We start from the raw sequence: 21,539 nt of genomic DNA, 5'->3' as shown, positions 1-21,539 counted from the left end.
GATACTCCCTCATTTTATTGTGGGAAACATTTAAGGCCTACATTATCTGGGGTGCTGTATCATATCCTTAGCTGAACTGGAAAGACAAATTAACTTTCTCTATAGACTTAATGCCCTAATAAAAAACATTGTATTCTCTCTGCAAGAATTTGACAATATTTTATACTAAACAAAAATCTGGAGTCTGGCACCAATCACTCAAGTTTAAAATGACACAACTTCTGCTTGACAATCCACAAAACCAAGGCTGGGGAGCTACTCTGATCTACGATAGATTTAGATTTTTAGTTTTATGAATCCTTACATAGTACATCTAAATAAACCAATTATTTCAAAATGCAGAACTTTCTGGAGTGTAATATCCCATCTGTGTATCAAAATTATTCTGATATCCTGTGCACGGAAATAGGAAATACCAGAAACAATTAAAATAGTGTGAAGGCACCTTCAGAAAGAAAAAAAGATGGAATATGTACTTGCCCCTGCTTTTTGCCACAGCCATCAAGCCATCTGATGTTAGATGACATTCTTTCCTATGTAACTGAACCCAGAGCTAGAATTCCAGACATTACTTGGTTAGTCTGTTTCACTGCAACAAAAAAAAATGACTTTCCTCTGGACAGTCAGCTCTAGGTAGAGTCTTGGTGGTTCAAAAACTTTTTCCATTTCACAATGATGGAGCCCACTCTGCCCCTGAGACCTTTAATGCTTCAGCAATGTTTTTCATAAACAACCCCAGAAGTGTCTCGTCACAATTACACTGTAACTCTGAGGTCTACAGAGAGTTCCTTGGACTTCATTGCTTAGTTTTTACTCTGACATGCGCTATGAAATGTGGTACCTTGTATACACATTTGTGTGTCTTTCTAAATCATGTCCAATCAAGTGAATTTGCCACTGGTGGACACCATTCCAATTCTAGCGACATCTGAAGATACATCTGAGCTCAGTTTGAAGTGTCATGGCAAAGGGTCTCAATTCTTATTACTAATATTTGAGATTTCACGAAAAAGTGTCTTGGCTACGGGAATACACTCAACCAAAATATGAATGCAACAAGAAACTATTTCAAGGTTCTTACGCAGTACGGTTCAAGTAAAGAAATCAGTCTAGTCTGGGAATGCAGACATCCATCTGTTGGTCACGGCTACCTTGAAAAATAAGTTCGGGACAGTGATCAGAAAACAACACATTTTCAGCTTGATGAAGATGTAACACATTTTTTTATTATAAGATGTTGGTAACGAATACGTTTATAGCATGCGATGGACAATGTTATGCATTAAGATAAAAATACAGCTGCAATACGCAGGTAATTTATGTACCTTACGTTTTGACAATCCATCTCGGATAGGCCAAATCAGGGGCAGCATTTGCACAGCTGTGTTCGCGTGTACACGTGCTTGCGCATGCGAGTGCACACAGTTGCTACGTTCTAACCACTTAATTCTTGGAGTCGCGGCATCGTAGTGCAAAAATCCTCAGGAAAACTGTACAGGCGATAACATGCAACTATATAAAAACGAACATACTAAACGCTTGAGTTAACCCTCCTATTTCATCGCAGAGGAAATCTTCACATAGTAGTTTACTGCATGCAAAACAAAGAAATATCTGCATAGAACACCAGGGGGCAGCATATACCTTTCCATTTCATAGCTTGACAGTTTTATGAGAAGCTTAAGCAGCTGAGATTTTATTTTATTACATTATTAATATGTATGATAATATCATCATGAAGTGAAATGCAACCATAAAAAATCTATGAAGGCATGTTAGTATATAGATATTGTGAAAACACATCATGTATTAATATTAAGGCAGTGACTATAATTTCAGACCAGCGATGTCAGTAATCCATTCCTTTTTTATGGTCTATGAAGATGTTGCATCATGGGTTTCTTTGTTGGTAAGTGTGTGCATGTGTGTGTGTGTGTGTGTGTGTGTTGTTACTATGCTCCAGTGCTCTGCCACTTTTTGGTCCTGCATCCTGGGCTCCAAAGCCACACGAAATGTGCACAGGCAGCATTGTCAGATTTTGAGGCAGTTGAGGGAAAGGACATGGAGCAGGAGCCACCTGGTCTGGGTCTGGGGATTACTCCAGCCGGCAGGGCCTTCAGGCGCCTACAGAAACACGTCAGCAGTTTCACTTCAACCAGCCAGTACTAACATAATTCTGCCTACTGAAACACCTCAGCAGAGTTTCACTTCAACCAACCAGTACTAACATAATTCTGCCTACTGAAACACCTCAGCAGAGTTTCACTTCAACCAACCAGTACTAACATAATTCTGCCTACTGAAACACGTCAGCAGAGTTTCACTTCAACCAACCAGTAATAACATAATTCAACCAACCAGTATTACAATAATTCATCCAACCAGTATTAAAATAAATCTGCTTACCCGATCACCTTACCAAAATGAACTCAAATGTCCATCTGTGACTACATAACAATCTTAAATACAGTACCACAACATAACATTTATTGTGGAGCAACAGCCTCAATAACTTGACATTTTTAGAGCCATTGTAAAATGTTGTTGTTCTGCAGAAGAGTGTTTAGGAGAATTGCTTTGAAAACATTTTCCAGCATTTATTTTACAACATCAATAGATAATGCAGCAATAGAAAGAGGATTCAACCCATTTCCTTGAGTTGTTGGCAACAATGTTTTCTCTGATCGCTCGGTTCTGGCAGCAGTCCATTAGAAATGGACAGGTTCACACAATGTATTGGCACAGCATTCGTTAGTGAGGAGAACAAAGGCGGGATGTGCCAAAGGAGTCATCTCCTGGAACGAATGGAAATGTTGATGTGCAAGCTGAGCACAGATTCTGGTTTGTTTGTGTGGCTTGTCAGTCATCTACTTAATTGAAGAGATTAAATTATGTGCTAACATTAGGACCGACGAGAGAGGAGCATGTGTCTATGTGGACGGGTAGGCTGGCAGATTTCTGGAGAGGGGTAGACTAGAACACAGAGGGGTTGACTAGAAGACAGCTGGAAGGACAAGAAGACAGAGGGGTAGACTAGAGGACAGAGGGGTAGACTAGAGGACAGAGGGGTAGACTAGAACACAGAGGGGTAGACTAGAAGACAGAGGGGTAGACTAGAAGACAGAGGGGTAGACTTGAGGACAGAGGGGTAGACTAGAGGACAGAGGGGTAGACTAGAGGACAGAGGGGTAGACTAGAACACAGAGGGGTAGACTAGAAGCCAGAGGGGTAGACTAGAAGACAGAAGGGTAGACTAGAAGACAGAGGGGTAGACTTGAGGACAGAGGGGTAGACTAGAACACAGAGGGTTAGACTAGAAGACAGAGGGGTAGACTTGAGGACAGAGGGGTAGACTAGAGGACAGCGGGTTAGACTAGAGGACAGAGGGGTAGACTAGAGGACAGAGGGATAGACTAGAGGACAGAGGGGTAGACTAGAAGACAGAGGGGTAGACTAGAGGACAGAGGGATAGACTAGAGGACAGAGGGATAGACTAGAAGACAGAGGGGTAGACTAGAGGACAGAGGGATAGACTAGAGGACAGAGGGGTAGACTAGAGGACAGAGGGATAGACTAGAGGACAGAGGGGTGGACTAGAAGACAGAGGGGTAGACTAGAGGACAGAGGGGTAGACTAGAAGACAGAGGGGTAGACTAGAGGACAGAGGGGTAGACTAGAGGACAGAGGGATAGACTAGAGGATATGAGTAGACTAAAAGACAGAATGGTAGACTAAAGGTTAGCAGTAGACTACAGCCTGATATTCCTTCAAAGCTGTCATAGCAATGTTTACAGTGTATTTATTTCATATATGAATCCTGCACACTTCCAAATGTCATTCTGGTAGTGGGTCGAGGTTTTTAAACAGTATCCAAGTTGGTTAGTTCATTTGGCCATTACAGCAGTAACTGCATAAATATTGTAATGTGGGTTTAATTGAACCAAGTACGCACCCAGACACAAGGCTAAAAAAAGGCCCAATGTCTTCCTGTCAACGCTAACATACAGCAGTATTCCACAGAGAGAACGCTCCCCCACTTTGTGTGTATCTTTCCAAATGTGACAGACGTGTCCTTCAGCCATTACCCACAGTGCTTTGCTCTAGTCCCTGTGAGTGTGTGTGTGTGTGTGTGTGTATGTGTGTGTGTGCGTGCACGTTGCCCATCCTGCTAGTGTACATACAAGCTGACATGTCCCCCTGTCTGCTCTCTGTTATGGTGAGGCCAGGCTGCACTGGGCCTGGCAGAGTCTCCCACTGGCTGTTTGTGGGCACAACACGCAGGCACCCACCACTCTGACAGATGAGTCAGGGAGTGAGCAGAACAAGGCTTAAGGCAAAGATCACAGAAAGGAGGTCATCCAACACAGGCCAAAAAACACACAAAGTAAGCTGCCCAACAGCCCAACATCAACAAGCAGTTTAATCCTTTAATCTTGCAACCACACCAGAGATCAATCGGATGGACATACCTAGGGAGATGTGACAAATGTACACAAAAAAGCAGAATGTGCAATAATTGAACCAGCTGTTATGTACGCATTGATTGATTTAAGCATTTTAAATAATAATAATCAAGACTCAGACAGTTTTTGTATAAATCCTGAGTGTGCTACATTATCATATTAGAACTAAGGCAACTTCCATTTATATTAATGTTAAACTTATTTTCCAACGAGCAAGTGGAAACAACCCTTTACACAACCAGATGTGGTTATTTCTGAAGGCCAACTGGACAGGAGACACCAGTGCCGCTCAGGCCACAGTATCCGCGGGGGTTCTTTGCTAGGTACTGCTGGTGGTAGTCCTCAGCATAGAAGAACTCCTTGGCCTCAGCTATCTCTGTTGTAATTTCTCCAAAGCTTCCTTCTGTCAGGACCTGTAGAATGAATAACAAGTCGTTAGGACTGACATCCATTAATCAATGGTTCAGGGCTCTCCAAACCTGTTTCTGACGATGGTTTTCTTAAAGGTTAAGAAAAGTTCTGGACAATGCAGTGTAAACGGCTAATAAACCATGTGAGCCCTAGCCGAGAAAAGCCTTCCACTCCACGAAGTCGTTTCCATCCTGGCAGGCTGTCGCCCTGTCTGCCAGTCATTTGTAAAGCAGTGGAGCAGAGATGGGCACAGACAGAGGTCATTACTGCTCTGGGTGTCCCTACGGGTGAGGCCTTGACAGATGTCTGCTCACATGCCCCAGATGTGCCCAATGTGCATGTTTGTGTGTGTGTCTGTGTGTGTGTGTGTGTTTGCTGTTAAAGGCCTCCACCACCCAGCATACTCAGTGCCAATGCCTGCAGCATTTTTATATGGTGTCCACACACACGTGCACACATTACACACCAGCCAAACCTGAGACTCTACTCTAACCCCCAGTACAGGGCTGTCTAATCCTGAGACTCTACTCTAACCCCCAGTACAGGGCTGTCTAATCCTGAGACTCTACTCTAACCCCCAGTACAGGGCTGTCTAATCCTGAGACTCTACTCTAACCCCCAGTACAGGGCTGTCTATTCCTGAGACTCTACTCTAACCCCCAGAACAGGGCTGTCTAATCCTGAGACTCTACTCTAACCCCCAGTACAGGGCTGTCTAATCCTGAGACTCTACTCTAACCCCCAGTACAGGGCTGTCTAATCCTGAAGACTCTAACCCCCAGTACAGGGCTGTCTAATCCTGAGACTCTACTCTAACCCCCAGTACAGGGCTGTCTAATCCTGAAGACTCTAACCCCCAGTACAGGGCTGTCTAATCCTGAAGACTCTAACCCCCAGTACAGGGCTGTCTAATCCTGAAGACTCTAACCCCCAGTACAGGGCTGTCTAATTTAGCACATATCTTCCTCATATGGACTGTTTTGGAGTCATAATGCAGAGTCTGATGGTTTCCAGTGACAAAGCATCGGCCACAGCAGGGGGCCAGCAGTAACTCAACCTTCAGTACAGGGCAGTACAGTGCTGTGGTATGGAAAGTTCCATTCCATACCACAGCACCATGGCAGTCCACCAGTCAGCCAATGGCAGTCACCAGTTAGACAGTCAGTCTGCCAACCAGTCAGTCAGCCAACTAGTCAGTCTGTCAGCCATTCAAACAGCCAGCCAGCCAACCAGTCTGTCAGCCAGTCAGACAGCCAGCAAACCAGTCAGCCAGTCAGTCAGCCAACCATTCAGTCAGTCAGCCAGTCAACCAGTCAGTCCATCAGCATGGTATAACTGACAGGACTAAGCTGAATGTCATTTAATACCTGCTTGTGTAAGCAAAGCTAAAAGTCTAGTGTTTAGGACAGCATAAAGAGATGCAGGATGGAGGTCAATTTGTTGTTCTGCGACATGGACATTTTCAGCTGACAAATGGGGGGTTATGTTCAGTGGGTGAAAAGAGGATCCCCCTTTGAACAATATCATTTGGGAGGATTGTATGGATGGGCCTCTTCCTTTCCTTTTCTGACTGTCTTGCCATTTTTATCTTATTCCACATAATTTCCCAGTCTGGCTCTCCTCTTCCTCTCCTCTGTCTCACTAATGCTAATGTTCTGTCGCTCAGTGTGTGTGTGTGTGTGTGTGTGAGTTTGTGTGTGGATAGCAGGGCTGTGTGAAGGAACCTGCCAACTACCTCATTTCTTGGCCCATCTGTCTAGAGGCAGCCACGCACCTGTTAGGAGCAGCTGCCATCAGAGGAGACAGTAGAGACAGACAGAGATAGGGAACACCGAATCAACTTCTCTCTTCAACTTCTCTCTGCTCTCCCTGCCAGAACCAGCCCTAATTCCAGTCCTAAACCCTCCACCCTATAGTTCTAGTCCCAGTTCTAACCCAAACACCTCAGGCCTAGTCCCCGTCCTAACTCTAAATCCTCTGTCCCAGTTCTAGTCCAAACTCGAAAACCCAACCGTATATCTAACACCAGATGTTATGTAGGCCATGGAAGGTTCTTCATAGAGATGTAAGCCTTTTTGTCTGACCTCTCTCAGTCCTGCCTCCCTAATTTTTAATCCATCCCTCTCAGACTTTCAGCCTCTCCCCCCTCTCTCTCTCTCTTGGACTCCCCATCTCTGTCCCCTTCTCGCTCTTATGCCCCTCTATCTCCCCTCTCTCTGCCTGTCTCTCCCCTCTCAGGGACGGTGTGCCATCGTTCTGAACTCACCAGTCATGGCAGGTTCCCTAAGCAGCCTGGTCGCTAGGGAGACCAGAGCTGCAGTGGGCAGCGCTAACACTTATTGTCACAGTGAGATTGGAGGAAGGTGTGTGTGTGTGTGTTTGCACAAGTGTGCATGCATGTGAGTGCCTGTGATGTGAGCAGGAGTGTTTGGAAATCCAGGGCTCTGCCTGTAGTTAAGATAATGTGGTGGCAGGTGAATTTTTTTTTCTTCCACTCAGCATTGGAAAATGGAGCGGAGCAAGAGCTTGAGACAAAAGGCTTTTGTGGAACAAAACAAGGTAAGCAGGTCTGCTGGCCAAGAGGCTGAGAAATTGGCCGAACATTAATTCCCAATCACTATTTGTAGTCCATTTCTGGGCAACAAAGCATGTGTGAGGAATGAAACATCCTATTAAGCGTTAAGAGACTCATGCACCAAAGGATACTCCAGCAGTACACGTCTGCAGCAGCCTGTGTGTTTAAAGGCTCTGTCACACAGACTAATGCAGCACGGAGAACAAAGGGATGTGGGGGAGGAACAGAGACTTCAGCTCCAATGTTCTGAATGTATCTAACTACCCACCATTAAATTCCATTGGATTTACAATGCCCATTGTTTCTTTGTTTTTGGTTTGCAAGCATCTTCAGGGAAATTCTGTCAATATTTTACCGCGATATGTACATGCGTGGAGCTCGGCTTGTGTTTTCATACTATACACTGTATAGTACATGCATAGCTCCAGGTTATTTGTGTTATGTCCTGGCACATATAATACTTGAGCTAAAGACCCATTGTAGCTATCATACACACATGCTAGAATCTGTTAATTGCCACACATTCTTCTCTCTGTGAAGATGTCACTTTGGCAGCAGATTGCTCATAGTTAAGCTGAGCGAAAAAAGGAAGCCACGCAGAAGTAGAATTACACGTTTATCTCTTAGCAGTCTTGGAGCCAACTCTTTAGTGGTGGATGGAAGAAATGGGACCTGACATTCACTCACTCTATCCTCACACTAATTTAGCCTATGCAGTACCCCAGTGTGGGCGGTTACCCTTCACAGAGGTAGAAACAGAAAACTCTTCTAGGCGTCTGAACTCTTTGTGTTGGCTGACGCAAGCACCTCGTCAAATAAGAGTGGCGTTCGACCTTCCCCAGAGCCATCCATCAGGCACTCCTCTATCCAATCATTAGATCACTCGTTCATTAGCTAGGAGCTGCTTGGGTCATGGGTCATCCTACCCCCAGGCCGCACCTGGGTCATTCCTGCAGGGTAGACTGAGACAGGAACTCCCCAGGGAGATCCAGAGGGCTGGGGTTTCCTCAACGGCTCTGTCTCTGTCCCCTCAATACACAGGTTAGGCAGAATGGGCTGGAATCAATGTCCTCATAACACTGATTCCCTGTTCTCACCCTAAACCACGGAGCTACTGAAGCACTAACAATTACTGTATCCATCAACCCTGTATACTAATAACCAAGAATCTACTCTTCGAGGGCGTGAAGAACGCACGCGCACACATACACACACACACACACACACCACATCCTGGCTCTGAGGATATGCTAGTGGCAGAATCTCCAAAATGGCGTCCATGTCCCAGCTTTACCTCAGACGCTGTCTGTCCTGTGCTGTGTTACGTTACCACATGGCTAAATGCATAATTCAGACGTATTCATTTGCATGTCAGAAAGAGCGCTCATTTGGAATGCAAATTCCTGCGTGCCCTGGTTAACCGCAGAAACGTGAAAAGCAGCGATAAGCAGCCTAATATATAAGAAAAAAGAGAGGGGGAGAATGAAACAAAAAAATATAAAACCGGTGAAGCGTGTTAGAGCTAGAGGAGACATCCAAAGAGAACAGAGACATGGCACAAACACATGCAGGCCTTTGTGCATTGAAATAGACGCTCAGAGAAGAGGACAAGAAATTAAATGGAGGGGGAGCCAGAGAGATGAGATGACTGAAAGATGAAATTCGTTTTTTGGGAATAACTCACACTGACACAAAGAACCAGATCCACCCATTCCAAATGGTGAGTTATGAAACACACAGGACTGGCATTTAGTCAGCGAGTCCCTCCAGCCTGGTCCCTAACACCACGCCTGCTCACACAGCTGCTGGACATTACAGCATCTAAGACACAGTTTGTTACAACAAAGGCATGACAAGGCCTACAATAAAGGCATGATCAGCAGGTGCACAACACAGGAACACTACTAATCAGAAACAATGGAGCACCAGAACCATGAGGGAAGGAAGGAGAGAAATCGAGAAAGAAAAGGAGGACGCTCCAAGCCTCCAAGGTAATTTTCTTTAGTGAGAGAGCTCCCCAATCACTCCCTAAATGGACAATACAATCTAGTCATCCAGTGGAGCATACACGGTCGATGCCCCGACATACACGGTCAATACCCTGACATACACGGTCAATGCTCCGACATACACAGTTGATTCCCCCACATACGCGGTCGATACCCCAACATGCACGGTCAATACACTGAGATACGCGGTCGGTTCCCCCAACATACGCGTTCGATACCCCGACATACGCGGTCGATGCCCCGACATAAACGGTCGATAACCTGACATACACGGTCGATGCACCAACATTCACGGTCGATTCCCCGACATTCACGGTCGATTCCCCGACATTCACGGTCGATTCCCCTACATTCACGGTCGATTCCCCAACATACACAGTCGATATCCCGACATACACAGTTGATATCCCGACATACAGGGTCGATGCCCCGATATTTCCACGGTCGATACACTGACATACACGTTCGATGCCCCGACATACGCGGTCGATACCCTGACATACACGGTCAATACCCCGACATACGCAGTCGGTTCCCCCAACATACGCGTTCAATACCCCGACATACACGGTCGATGCCCTGACATACACGGTCGATGCCCCGATATACACGGTCGATGCCCCGATATACGCGGTCGATGCCCCGACAAACACGGTCGATGCCCCGACAAACACGGTCGATGCCCCGACATACATGGTCGATGCCCCGACATACATGGTCGATACACTGACATACACGGTCCATGCCCCGACATACATGGTCGATACACTGACATACGCGGTTGATACCCTGACATACACGTTCAATACCCCGACATACGCGTTCGATACCCTGACATACGCGTTCGATACCCCGACATACGCGTTCGATACCCCGACATAAACGGTCTTATGCCCCGACATACACGGTCGATGCCCCGACATACACGGTCGATGCCCCGACATACACGGTCGATTCATGATCAACACCCTGACATACACGGACATTGAAATAAACTAAATGCCTCCCAATCCACCCCCTCTGCTGGGCAATACTGAAAGGAAAATAGAACAGGCAGTGGCTGAAATGGCGTCTTTCTCCTAGTTACAAATGGCTGTGAATTACTGTACTTTGTCACGTGGCAGATGAGGAGAAAGAAAACTAATCTATTCTTTGTCAGAGTGTTCTTTCCTTTGTGAGTGATTTCAGAATGGGGTGACTGGGAGCGAAGAGGACATTCACAATGCTGTATAATGAATGCCTTATTTTGCAATGGAAAATGACAACATTTCAACTGATTCCACCACTGACAGACAAGTCAGAAATACTGTTGGGTAGATGGAGGAACAGAGGAGGCAGACAGGTCATTGAGGTCATTGGTAGTATCCTATTGTACATGAATGTGTCATGAACTGCATGGCTAATTATGTTCCCGTATATGCGTGTGTTTCAGGGTGTGTGTGCTCTGTGCTGCGCAGGCACAGAAAGTGGCATCCCTGGAAAGAAAAGGTGTCTTGGCTCCCTCCCTGGCAAAGCAGACCCTCTGTCCATAATGATGTTTAGGGAAATGTAGACGTGTGCCAAAAATCTGTTACATACCATTTGTTCAGGTCTCCTGTGGGTACCATCAGAAAGCAAACGAAAATGGGAAAGTCTGCTCATGAGAGGAGAGCAAAAGACTGGGCAGAAGGATATAAGATGGGCGTCTATATTCTGTTATGAAACTAAAGGCAGGGGATGGGAACTATTAAGAACAGGCTGTAAGTGGACAGCAGGCCGGAAGAATGAGATACTGCAGAGAGGGCAGCTTGTCTGTTCACACCCTGAGATGAGATGATGAGATGGGGACCTCACAGCTTCACCACTATGACAGAAGAGCAGGGAAGAATGTGTTCGGTGTGCCTGTGAAGTGTATGTGTGTGTGTGAGTGTGTTAGGTGTTTCTCTGTGAGGTCTGTGTGTGTGTTGGGTGTGTGTCTGTATAGGTTTGTTGTATGGTGTGTGTGTGTGTGTTAGGTGTTTGTCTGTGAAGTCTGTGTGTGTTAGGTGTGTGTCTGTATAGGTTTGTTGTATGGTGTGTGTGTGTGTGTGTGTGAGGTTATATCTTCAGGACATATCATAAGATGTTGATTGAGAGAACTAGGTTGTGAAAGAGATATTGTTCCCTGTTATACAGCTACTAAACATTCAAACGGGACAGACTATGTAACACATTTATCTTCTCAGGATCCACAGACTGGATTCGGGTGGGACAGACAGAGGACATATTCTACATTACCATATAACTCCCTGATTTACCTGACCTCTGTCGTTTCAATGTTGGTCTAAGACCTTCTACATAATGGACAGATAAGACGGCAGGGAAAGGAAGTTCAGTTTGATACAACAATTCCAAACTGATTTGGCTGGCAGATGGGTGGCAGCACGTGTTTGTTAAACCACCTGGTCTGTTGCACCAGGATCTCGGAGAGGAGCATGACACAACACACCATCTAAAATGGCCACAGATGAAGGGGGTGGTAGAGGGGGGGGTACTGGGTCCCAGCAAGCTGGTCAGAAAATATCAAGAAGAGCTTTCGCACAGAGGTGGAAAAGATAATTAGCACGACCATGGCCTCCAGTAAGTCCCCTCTCTCTTCTCTATATTCTGTATCTCATCTCACACCCTGACCTACCTCTCTCCTACCTCTTTGTTTCATACATCTGTGACGGCTGTCCACATGAGACAAAAAAAATCAACCCCACCATTGTGGGCTCAGTGTGTGACCCAGCTGTTACAACTAATCATAGTCCTTTTGGCCCCTCTGATCAATAACATAACAATATCTGTAGTCCTAATCATCTCACAACATAACACCTATAGTCCTTAAAACCTAACAACTTAACATCTATAGTCCTTAAAACCCAACAACATAACATCTATTGTCCTTAAAACCCAACAACATAACATCTATAGTCCTTAAAACCTAACAACTTAACATCTATAGTCCTTAAAACCTAACAACTTAACATCTATAGTCCTTAAAACCCAACAACATAACACCTATTGTCCTTAAAACCCAACAACATAACACCTATTGTCCTTAAAACCTAACAACATAACATCTATAGTCCTTATCATCTAACAGCATAACATCTATAGTCCTTATCATCTAACAACATAACATCTATAGTCCTTATCATCTAACAGCATAACATCTATAGTCCTTATCATCTAACAACATAACATCTATAGTCCTTATTATCTAACAACATAACATCTATAGTCCTTATCATTTAACAGCATAACATCTATAGTCCTTATCATCTAACAGCATAACATCTATAGTCCTTATCATCTAACAACATAACATCTATAGTCCTTATCATCTAACAACATAACATCTATAGTCATTATCATCTAACAACATAACATCTAGAGTCCTTATCATTTAACAGCATAACATCTATAGTCCTTATCATCTAACAACATAACATCTATAGTCCTTATCATCTAACAGCATAACATCTATAGTCCTAATCATCTAATAACATAGCATTTACAGGGTTTATCAGATAACAATATAACATCCATAGGCTATAAAAACCTAACATCTAAAGTATCGGCCCTACCAACGAACAAAATCTAGAGACCCCCCAAAAAAATATATATACAGCCCATATCAGCCATAAACCACAGCTACAGTATATAGCCACCCTGACATCAACATCCATCCATAAATATACAGTAGTTCACACGATAGGCTGTAAAATAATAACAGATGATGATAGAGGATACGTGGTGAATAGCTTCTAGACAGCATGCTAGTTGCACTAGTCATATGTAGATAACAGCATTAATGATGTAGAGACATCCTAACAGTGTGATGGACAAGGCTCTGTTTTAATGAGGTAGGGCCTGAAGCAGTGGGCAGGCAGGCCGGCCAGGCAAACCGAGGTAGTTAAATGAAGACTGATTCCTCACCAACGCTGGCAGTCAGCCCCAGTGGTGGAAGAGAGTGATTCTCTGGCACGTGTCTCGTTGCCGGTCAGCCGCCTCCACGGTGAGCTGGGGTGAGCAGCAGCGCCACAGCTTCTAAAGTAGAAACCTGCCTATCGTCGTCATATTTTGAGACACTAATGGTATATAAGAACATGAGGTCCATAGTGGAGTTTTCATGTCCAAGCCTAAGATGAGGAGAAGGGAAATGGAGGGGCTGAGATAATGTTATGACCGTTTGTCACTCAGCGACCATTCTGTGGAGTGAATGGAGCACAGTGCCCCCTAGTGTTACATAAGTGAACGGTCATCTTTTGTGTCGTCCATCTGGAGATTCGTCTGACTTTAGGGATGATGAACTGGGATGCGGTGGGGCCCTGAGGCCAATCTGTGTGTCTGATTTCAGTTTAACCGACATACAGCAGAAGACTACCACTGTCCTGGGTTACAGCGTGTACATCAGGCCAGGACCTAGAAGCATTTACAAGGCAAATATGCAGTCTAAAACAAATGGGAAAAACGACACATCTATTGCAACGTGTAGATGCCAACAGATTTTCAGATTAAGAGGATTGGAAATAATCTGTAAATGGAAGTATTCTCTGTGTGCCCTGTCAAGTCTAGCAGAGTACTCTAAAAAATAAGTCTCTCCAGGAGTTTCCAAACAGATTAAAAAGAATTTGGAGCAATTTCGAAATCACTGGAGATGAAATATATGCATATATCTGACGTTCCCATTTAAAGAGAGAAGACAGCCTCTTACTAAAAATACCAGGACAGTAGTAATACATTATTGTGGCTCAACTCATGGATTCCATAGACTGGACATTACATCGCCTCAGCAAATTGCTTTAGCCCAGGCCAAAATATCAAATGGATACTAACACCCAACCCGCCAGCTGAAGCTTGCCCAGACCAGTCACTAAATGTCCAGCTTAGCGTTTTGATTTCCTACACCGTCATTTTTGTTCTTGACATGAATCCGTTAGGGGGGGTTGTGTCACTTTCATTGGACTGCTTCCTAGTGGTCATTTAGTGAGTGGTCATACAGAGGGAAGACAACCCACTGATGTTGCCCCGGTGTCCCAGTGTAAACCCCCCCCCTCCCCCCCCCGGTGCAGCCCGGGCCCTCCCGCTGCGTACCATGATGTGGCATCTCAGACGGCAAAGCTCCATGTAATAAATATTAATAACCGTGAACCCCCAAAGTGGAGAGAGAGAGAAAGAACTCCCGACCCCGCCCCCCCCGGTCTCCCTGAAACCCAGAAAACAAAGAGGAACCAACTCACGCCATATTGACCTTTCTCTTCACGTTGGCCTCACGCGGATCTCCAAACGCTGTGCCCTTGCTTGCATAAACCCCTTTGCCTTCAGCCCGCTCCTCTCCCCCTCCCGCCATTGCTCTCTCCCTCTCCCCAATAAGGACCCAGCTGCCAGTCAGAGCGGGCTTTATTAACCCTTTGCCTTTTGACATCCATTTCATTATGGCGGGGGTCAACAGCTGATTAAAACACAGCAGAGGCGCCTCTGCAGGTGACCTACGACCCCAGCCGAACTCCGCTTCATTTGGGTTGTCTGGGCCAATCAGAGGGCTCAAGGGGTGGGACCGGGCTGGGGGGGTGGGGGGGGGCTGTTTCCATGGCAACAGGGCCCTGCCGCTGGGTTTGCGGTGCGGAGCAGATGTCTCAGCAGGGGGAGGAGGAGGTACGCTCACAACGACGGAGGAGGACAAAGAAGCAGCAAGGCCAGCAGAGGGAGTGTGTGAGCATGTTTGTGTTTTCAGTCTGTCTGCGTGTGTCTGTGTGTGTGTGTGTGTGTGTGTGTGTGTGTGTGTCTGTGTGTGTGCGTGCGTGTTTGAGTGCGAACAAGCGCGTTAGTATGTGTGTAAGCAGCCCACTTTGGCAGAGTAGTCACTGTGTAACCGGATGCTGCTGCTTTGTGCACAGAAACACAGCCTACAATAGAAAACACTAGAGCAAAATAAACAGGCTTCAGGTGAGTGCGGTGGTGTTGTCTCAGACACGTGACGGTGGGGCATTAGTGGAAAATGACCTCCTTTCAGCTGAGACGAGACACAATGAGACGAACTCCACTCACACACCATATGATTGGCATGTTAGACGAGATGTGAAACAGAGAATAAATTAGACCACAGTCCACAACCAACCAATGCAAATGTCAAACTTCGCACGGGGAGAAAAGTGTGCATGGAAAATGTTTCCAGCAAACAGCATGGCCACCAACAATGCATGCACGTGATAATGTGCTGTTAGAGGGGGAAAATAATATTCCTTCTTTATATGTCTGTAATGCCTCCAAAACTGCATGTCATCCACTAGCCCGTAGATAGCCCACAGCATGTCATCCACTAGCCCGTAGATAGCCCACAGCATGTCATCCACTAGCCCGTAGATAGCCCACAGCATGTCATCCACTAGCCCGTAGATAGCCCACAGCATGTCATCCACTAGCCTGTAGATAGCCCACAGCATGTCATCCACTAGCCCGTAGATAGCCCACAGCATGTCATCCACTAGCCTGTAGATAGCCCACAGCATGTCATCCACTAGCCCATAGATAGCCCACAGCATGTCATCCACTAGCCCGTAGATAGCCCACAGCTTGTCATCCACTAGCCCATAGATAGCCCACAGCATGTCATCCACTAGCCCGTAGATAGCCCACAGCATGTCATCCACTAGCCCGTAGATAGCCCACAGCATGTCATCCACTAGCCCATAGATAGCCCACAGCATGTCATCCACTAGCCCGTAGATAGCCCACAGCATGTCATCCACTAGCCCGTAGATAGCCCACAGCATGTCATCCACTAGCCCATAGATAGCCCACAGCATGTCATCCACTAGCCCGTAGATAGCCCACAGCATGTCATCCACTAGCCCATAGATAGCCCACAGCATGTCATCCACTAGCCCGTAGATAGCCCACAGCATGTCATCCACTAGCCCGTAGATAGCCCACAGCATGTCATCCACTAGCCCATAGATAGCCCACAGTAAAAGAACATGGCATGTTGTGATGTGTAGTAAGCCGCAATATCATAATGATAACCTTCTATACAACACAAACAGTAGATCCAACATCCATGAAATCTGTTTTCGGCGTGAGACTGGGCTTGTATAGGAGGAGTGAAGGGACCAGGGGAAACGGGGGGAGGGAGAGAGGCGAGCGGTGTGAAGACAGCAGGACTTCAGCCTCCCTCCCCATAGCTCCATCAGATGAACCTTCTCCTACTCCTCTTTTTCTCAATGTCCAACCCCTCTGCAAATGTGCAGTGGAATATCTTGTTCTTATTTAAGTTAGACTGAAAGTGAACTGTTTCATGCAGGGGTTTCATAACCAACCAGACTTCAAACAGGTATTGAATAGGTCCAAGGTTTGTATTTGAATGATATACAAAAATGGTTCTGAACATATCTGTGTACCCCATGAACATTAAACTCTGAAAAGACATGGAAAAGACATACTTCTGTTTGAAAATATATAGTAAAGATGGCTTTTATCCAGTGTTGCTCATTGGGTATGCCCTGCCAATGAAGAAGCATTACTCACCCAGACGAGCATAACCAACCTAAGCTTTCCTCTCAGACAGCTACTTTTCATCTGAATAGAGCAGCTAAACAACAGAGACCTGAAGGTGTCCAGACCGCCTCTCAAGGTGATCTCAGCAAACACTCTCCAACGAGAGACTCAAATGTCAATGGATACACGTCGGAGAGAAATGTCTAGACTCTCCAGGGACAAGTCTTTATCCATCTCTCAGTCCAACATCCTAGTCTACACAGCATATCTCCGGTTCCATATGGAACAAAGGAGAGAGAAGAATGGCCGGCAAAATGGAGAGCGAGGCGAGGGCGGAAAAAACGCCTAAAGAAAGAATAGTGGCTAGAAAATGAATGAAGACGATGTTTCCGAAAGTCATGAGTACAGCAGTGTGGAGGAGGGTGGTGTTGAACTCAGTAAAGCTTCTCCACACAGCGTTGCACCACAGAGGTCCTGCTGTTCCTTCCCCTGGTTCTCACCCCTCACTAAGGGAGCATGACCAGTATGAAATCCTTGCCAATTAAATGTATGCATAAGCATTATGAAGGTGGAGCAGGCTGCCTGGCTCAACGCCGGTTTCTTGTAAGGTGGTGAGTTCAGAAGCTTAAAGCGGGAAACGGCAGTCGTCTCTAAAGGCTGACGGCTGATGCTGGAGAAATGAAACCTCTTTTCGACGTTCACAGTCAGGGCTACAGATGGAAGGACTGACCAACCCTGATATCGACAGTTAGCTAATTAAGCCTATAAAATACTGTATACTTGGAGAATCACTGACCAAAAATGTACATCGAGAATTCACGTTGCCCTTTAAGGTTCGCTGGAGATATGGCTGTAGCAGGCATTTGTGATTGGTTATGTTGAAAGTCCCCTCAGCATTAGTTCTCAATGTAACACTGAGAATGTGTTCCGCTATGGGTACTGAATGTGATTTTCTGCAGCTTTTTAATTTATTTGGCAAATTGATTTTTCATCCAACTTTTGTTTATATGGCTTGGAATTCTACAGGACTGATTGTGGAGTTGATGTGACTCTCACACAGACACATTACCTTCTGATAGTTGTGTTTGGAGGCCAGAGCCTGCTCAAGGTGCTCCTGTTCGTATGTGTAGACGGCTGATCGATAGGTCGTACCAACGTCGTTGCCCTGGCGCATTCCTGATAAAGACAGATAACAACACATTGGCTAACTGTTACTAAATGGACTGGATGAAAGAAAACCACTTTAAAGTCAGACATGAAGGACAACGTCAGACAAACACACACACACACACACACATTCAGATGGACAAAGACATATAAACACATGGTTACATAGGTTAATCTAATATGAGAAAAAGTTGACATCCAAACTATTCTGAAAGTGTCTTTCCAGCTGCCAGAAGCCGACCAGCAGCATTGACTTTGACAAACTCGTCTTCCGAAAACAAACCCACAAATTAACCAAATGTGAGTGTCTGGGGGAAAACTACCTGGAGATCAGCCTAGACAAACTGTGCTGTAATTTGAATAAAAGCACAGTTCACCTTGATCTAGATGTAAACTGCTCCAGATTCTGCCTGCCTGGATAATTATTCTGGAGCTGGGAGAGGGAGAAGAGTGGGAGCTGCTCAGACAGTGAATCAAACTGATATTGTTCCCTGACAATTCCATTCAAACACACAATCATTGACCGGGTGTTAGGAAACAACCCCCTTAGTTGTCGCTTGAGAGGAACATCAGGTTAACATCCCATTTAATATGACAGTCAGGGAATCAGTAGGTTAACCTGATCTAGAATCAGAGGACATGCAGCAGTACTCCACTCTGTCAGGGCTTTCCTTAATACTGCCTGCACTTTGACAATGAGGACTGCAGTGGAACAAAACCCAGAGGCAGCACATTATGGATGTCCAACACTCACATATGAAATATCATCCTTTAAAAGAAAGATGGAGGAATTGAACCGCATGTTGCTGTAGCTATATGGAACGGCGCTACTGTGGAGCTTAATTAATGACTCCGGTGGTCAAGGGGTCATGGAGCAAAAGGACGATGATAACTGTGCGGCAAAGCGTCACCATCAAAGTCTTCATCTTCTTTAGGGACGCGTCCTGGTGTGGGTTAGGTTGGCCCGAGGTTGCGCGGGTGGCTGTCGCTGGGCTCAGGCGGTTCATTCTGGACGCAGTCTGATTTTCCCGGGGGACCTCACGTACTCCCTGGACACACACACTCACACAGGGTCCGAAAATTTGAAATAAAACCCACGCTCACAGAGCAGTGTGATTGGGGGCCTACACTTCACTAGGTGGAGAGTCACCCCCCCCCTTTCATCCTGCCACATCTTCAACGTGCCTCCGTCATTCCACAAGCCCTGATCGGAGCCACTAGAAACACACAGCTCAGAGCAGGGAGGAGAATGAGACCAGCTTCCAGCTATGCAATGGGTGGCTTCCTAAATGTTTTGCCTTTGAAATGACTGTAATTCGGTAGCGGACAGAGTGTATGTACGGTGGGAGGGTGCGTTACCTTGAGTGGGGTTGTGGCTCTCCCAGAAGACCTTCAGCAGTTTGGCGAAGCTCGTCTTCTCTGGATCCCACAGCACCCGGACCACCTCAGTATGTCCTGTTCTGCCTAAGGAGAGCCGGGGCAGATGGGGAGGTTTTGAGGAGTAAGCGGGGAGGTCGACCCCATCCACTGGCTCAGGATCAGATATTCCCTTACACTTATGGTTATGGTTAGGATCAGCTGACTCTAGATCGGCAGATCGGCGAGTTAAACTCGAGTACCGGAAGCGAGGGGTTAAGAATGATTGAGGAAGCCGTCCCAGGGCTTCAGGCGCCAGGAGTGTCCTCCAATCACACGGGCTGGGGACTACAGAACAAGACGGGCTGATTGCATAGAGATGTGGTTGGGGATTCTCTTTCACTCTGACCCCCTTCTCTCTCCCTGTCTCATTCTGTCTCTCTTAGCCTCGCTCCCGGACAGTTGAGTCCCTACTCTAGTGGAGACAGACATCCTCCATGTTTCACTGGAACATCAGGTGAGAAGAAAACAGCTTCTCCAAGGCCAGCTCTTCTATTCAGAATTCAAGACGTTTCTAGCGAGATGAGTTTATTCCACTGAGATCGGTGGGTATTTAATATGATCAGCTCACGAGGCTGTGTTCTCCACTATCTGCAGCACATCTACAGCTGGGATATTAAAAAAGTAATAAGAACTAACCTGTAGGGTCACTGTCATTACTGGCTGAAGCTACAGAGGAACTATACAATATACCTGCTTGCAGAACACAGCCATGCCCTGGAGACAGTCTGAGGTATGAGGGAGTGCATGAGACACAATTAGGATGGTGTATAATATAGTGCACACACACACACACACACACACACACACACGCATAGTTTCACAAATCCAGTCCTCCTGCCCCATTTTCCTCCATCTGGTGGCTCCTTCACTCAGTTGGCCAGGCAGTGGAGCTGAGGGCTCAGGGTGAGCTGAAGGACGTATGAGATGTATATACACACACACACACAGCCATCTTTACTGCTGGCAGCTCAGGGGAACATAGGCAAGATGGCTGCCAACATGAAGCTCAGCAGAAGACATAAGTCCATTTGCCATCACTCTCCAACTGCCACTGCACTCTGTGACCGGAAACAAAAATATTTCTTCAAATTGGAAGTGACCAAAATGTACATTTGATTGACCCACTAAACGGAGACTGTGATTTTCTGTGTGTGCGTGTATGTGTGTGTGTGTGTGTATGTGTGTGTGCATTCCTGCAGCCCCTAATCCCATGTTGACAGAGGATCTCCTTCCAATCTGCGCACTGCAGAGCCTCTGCTGGGATTAGTGCTGTCTGCTTGCCGTGTTAACGTGTGATCTTATGTGTGTGTGTGTGTGCGTGTGTGTTCGTGTGCATGTGTGTGTGTATGTGTGTACAGTTCTCCCCCCTCACAGGCTCAAATCTCTCTTCTAACCCCCACCTCTTCACACCTCCTTCACACCTCTCCTCCACCCCTCTCCTCATGTTTCCCAGAAGGCTCTGGGTGCAGAGATCATGGTCACCTGGACCCAGTTGACCAGCCATGTTTGGATGATCCCGGTCTCTCTCTCTCCGTGGTCTGGACAGGTACATGCATTCTATATAGGCTGATGTGCCCGAGGGTCATGGCTCATATTGAATGAAGATTCTGTCTGTCTGCCTGACTGTCTGTCTGTCTCAGCAGGCTTCTGAGGTCCAGTTCATGGCGAAGACAGGACAAGATAATGTGTGGGTCGGAATGATACATTTTCAGCGCTCTTGGTGAACTATTACTAATGCGGCGGTAAATATGAATTTGGGACGTTGGGTTTAAGGCACAGTGACCTGCAGCTCCAGCGGTAGTAGCAGTGAGCGGTTTCAGCACCAGCAGATGGACAGCTCCCTGGCAAACTCGGTGTTGACCTCTGCATTCTACACAGCCCTGCCTCTAACAGAACAGAAAACCAATAAGAACAAAACATGAATATAATGAAACAGTCAAACTCACACAGACACACACACACACACACACACAGCAAGTGTCAGACATTCACGCA

At 46.1% G+C, this 21,539-nt stretch overlaps 1 protein-coding gene across 5 annotated transcripts in view; it reads right to left on the bottom strand.

Moving 5' to 3' along the window:
* Positions 1–4,407: 4,407 nt before the first annotated feature.
* The window catches only part of msra (methionine sulfoxide reductase A), a 51,289-nt gene continuing 34,157 nt past the window's right edge, over positions 4,408–21,539 (bottom strand). For 2 of the 5 annotated variants that reach the window (XM_013138668.4, XM_020056314.3), the window contains exons 4-6: positions 19,485–19,589; positions 18,028–18,134; positions 4,408–4,876 (exon numbers count right to left, since the gene is read on the bottom strand). In XM_013138668.4, coding sequence (XP_012994122.4) covers positions 4,712–4,876; positions 18,028–18,134; positions 19,485–19,589 — 377 coding nt within the window. In that variant the 3' untranslated portion in view covers positions 4,408–4,711. The other 3 variants (XM_029114485.2, XM_034287782.1, XM_034287783.1) reach the window with 2 other exon arrangements.

Source organism: Esox lucius, chromosome 18, assembly GCF_011004845.1.
Source record: "Esox lucius isolate fEsoLuc1 chromosome 18, fEsoLuc1.pri, whole genome shotgun sequence".
Classification (NCBI taxonomy): Eukaryota; Metazoa; Chordata; class Actinopteri; order Esociformes; family Esocidae; genus Esox; species Esox lucius.
Note: the sequence above shows the minus strand (reverse complement) of the source record. Positions and strands in the feature narration are given on the sequence as shown.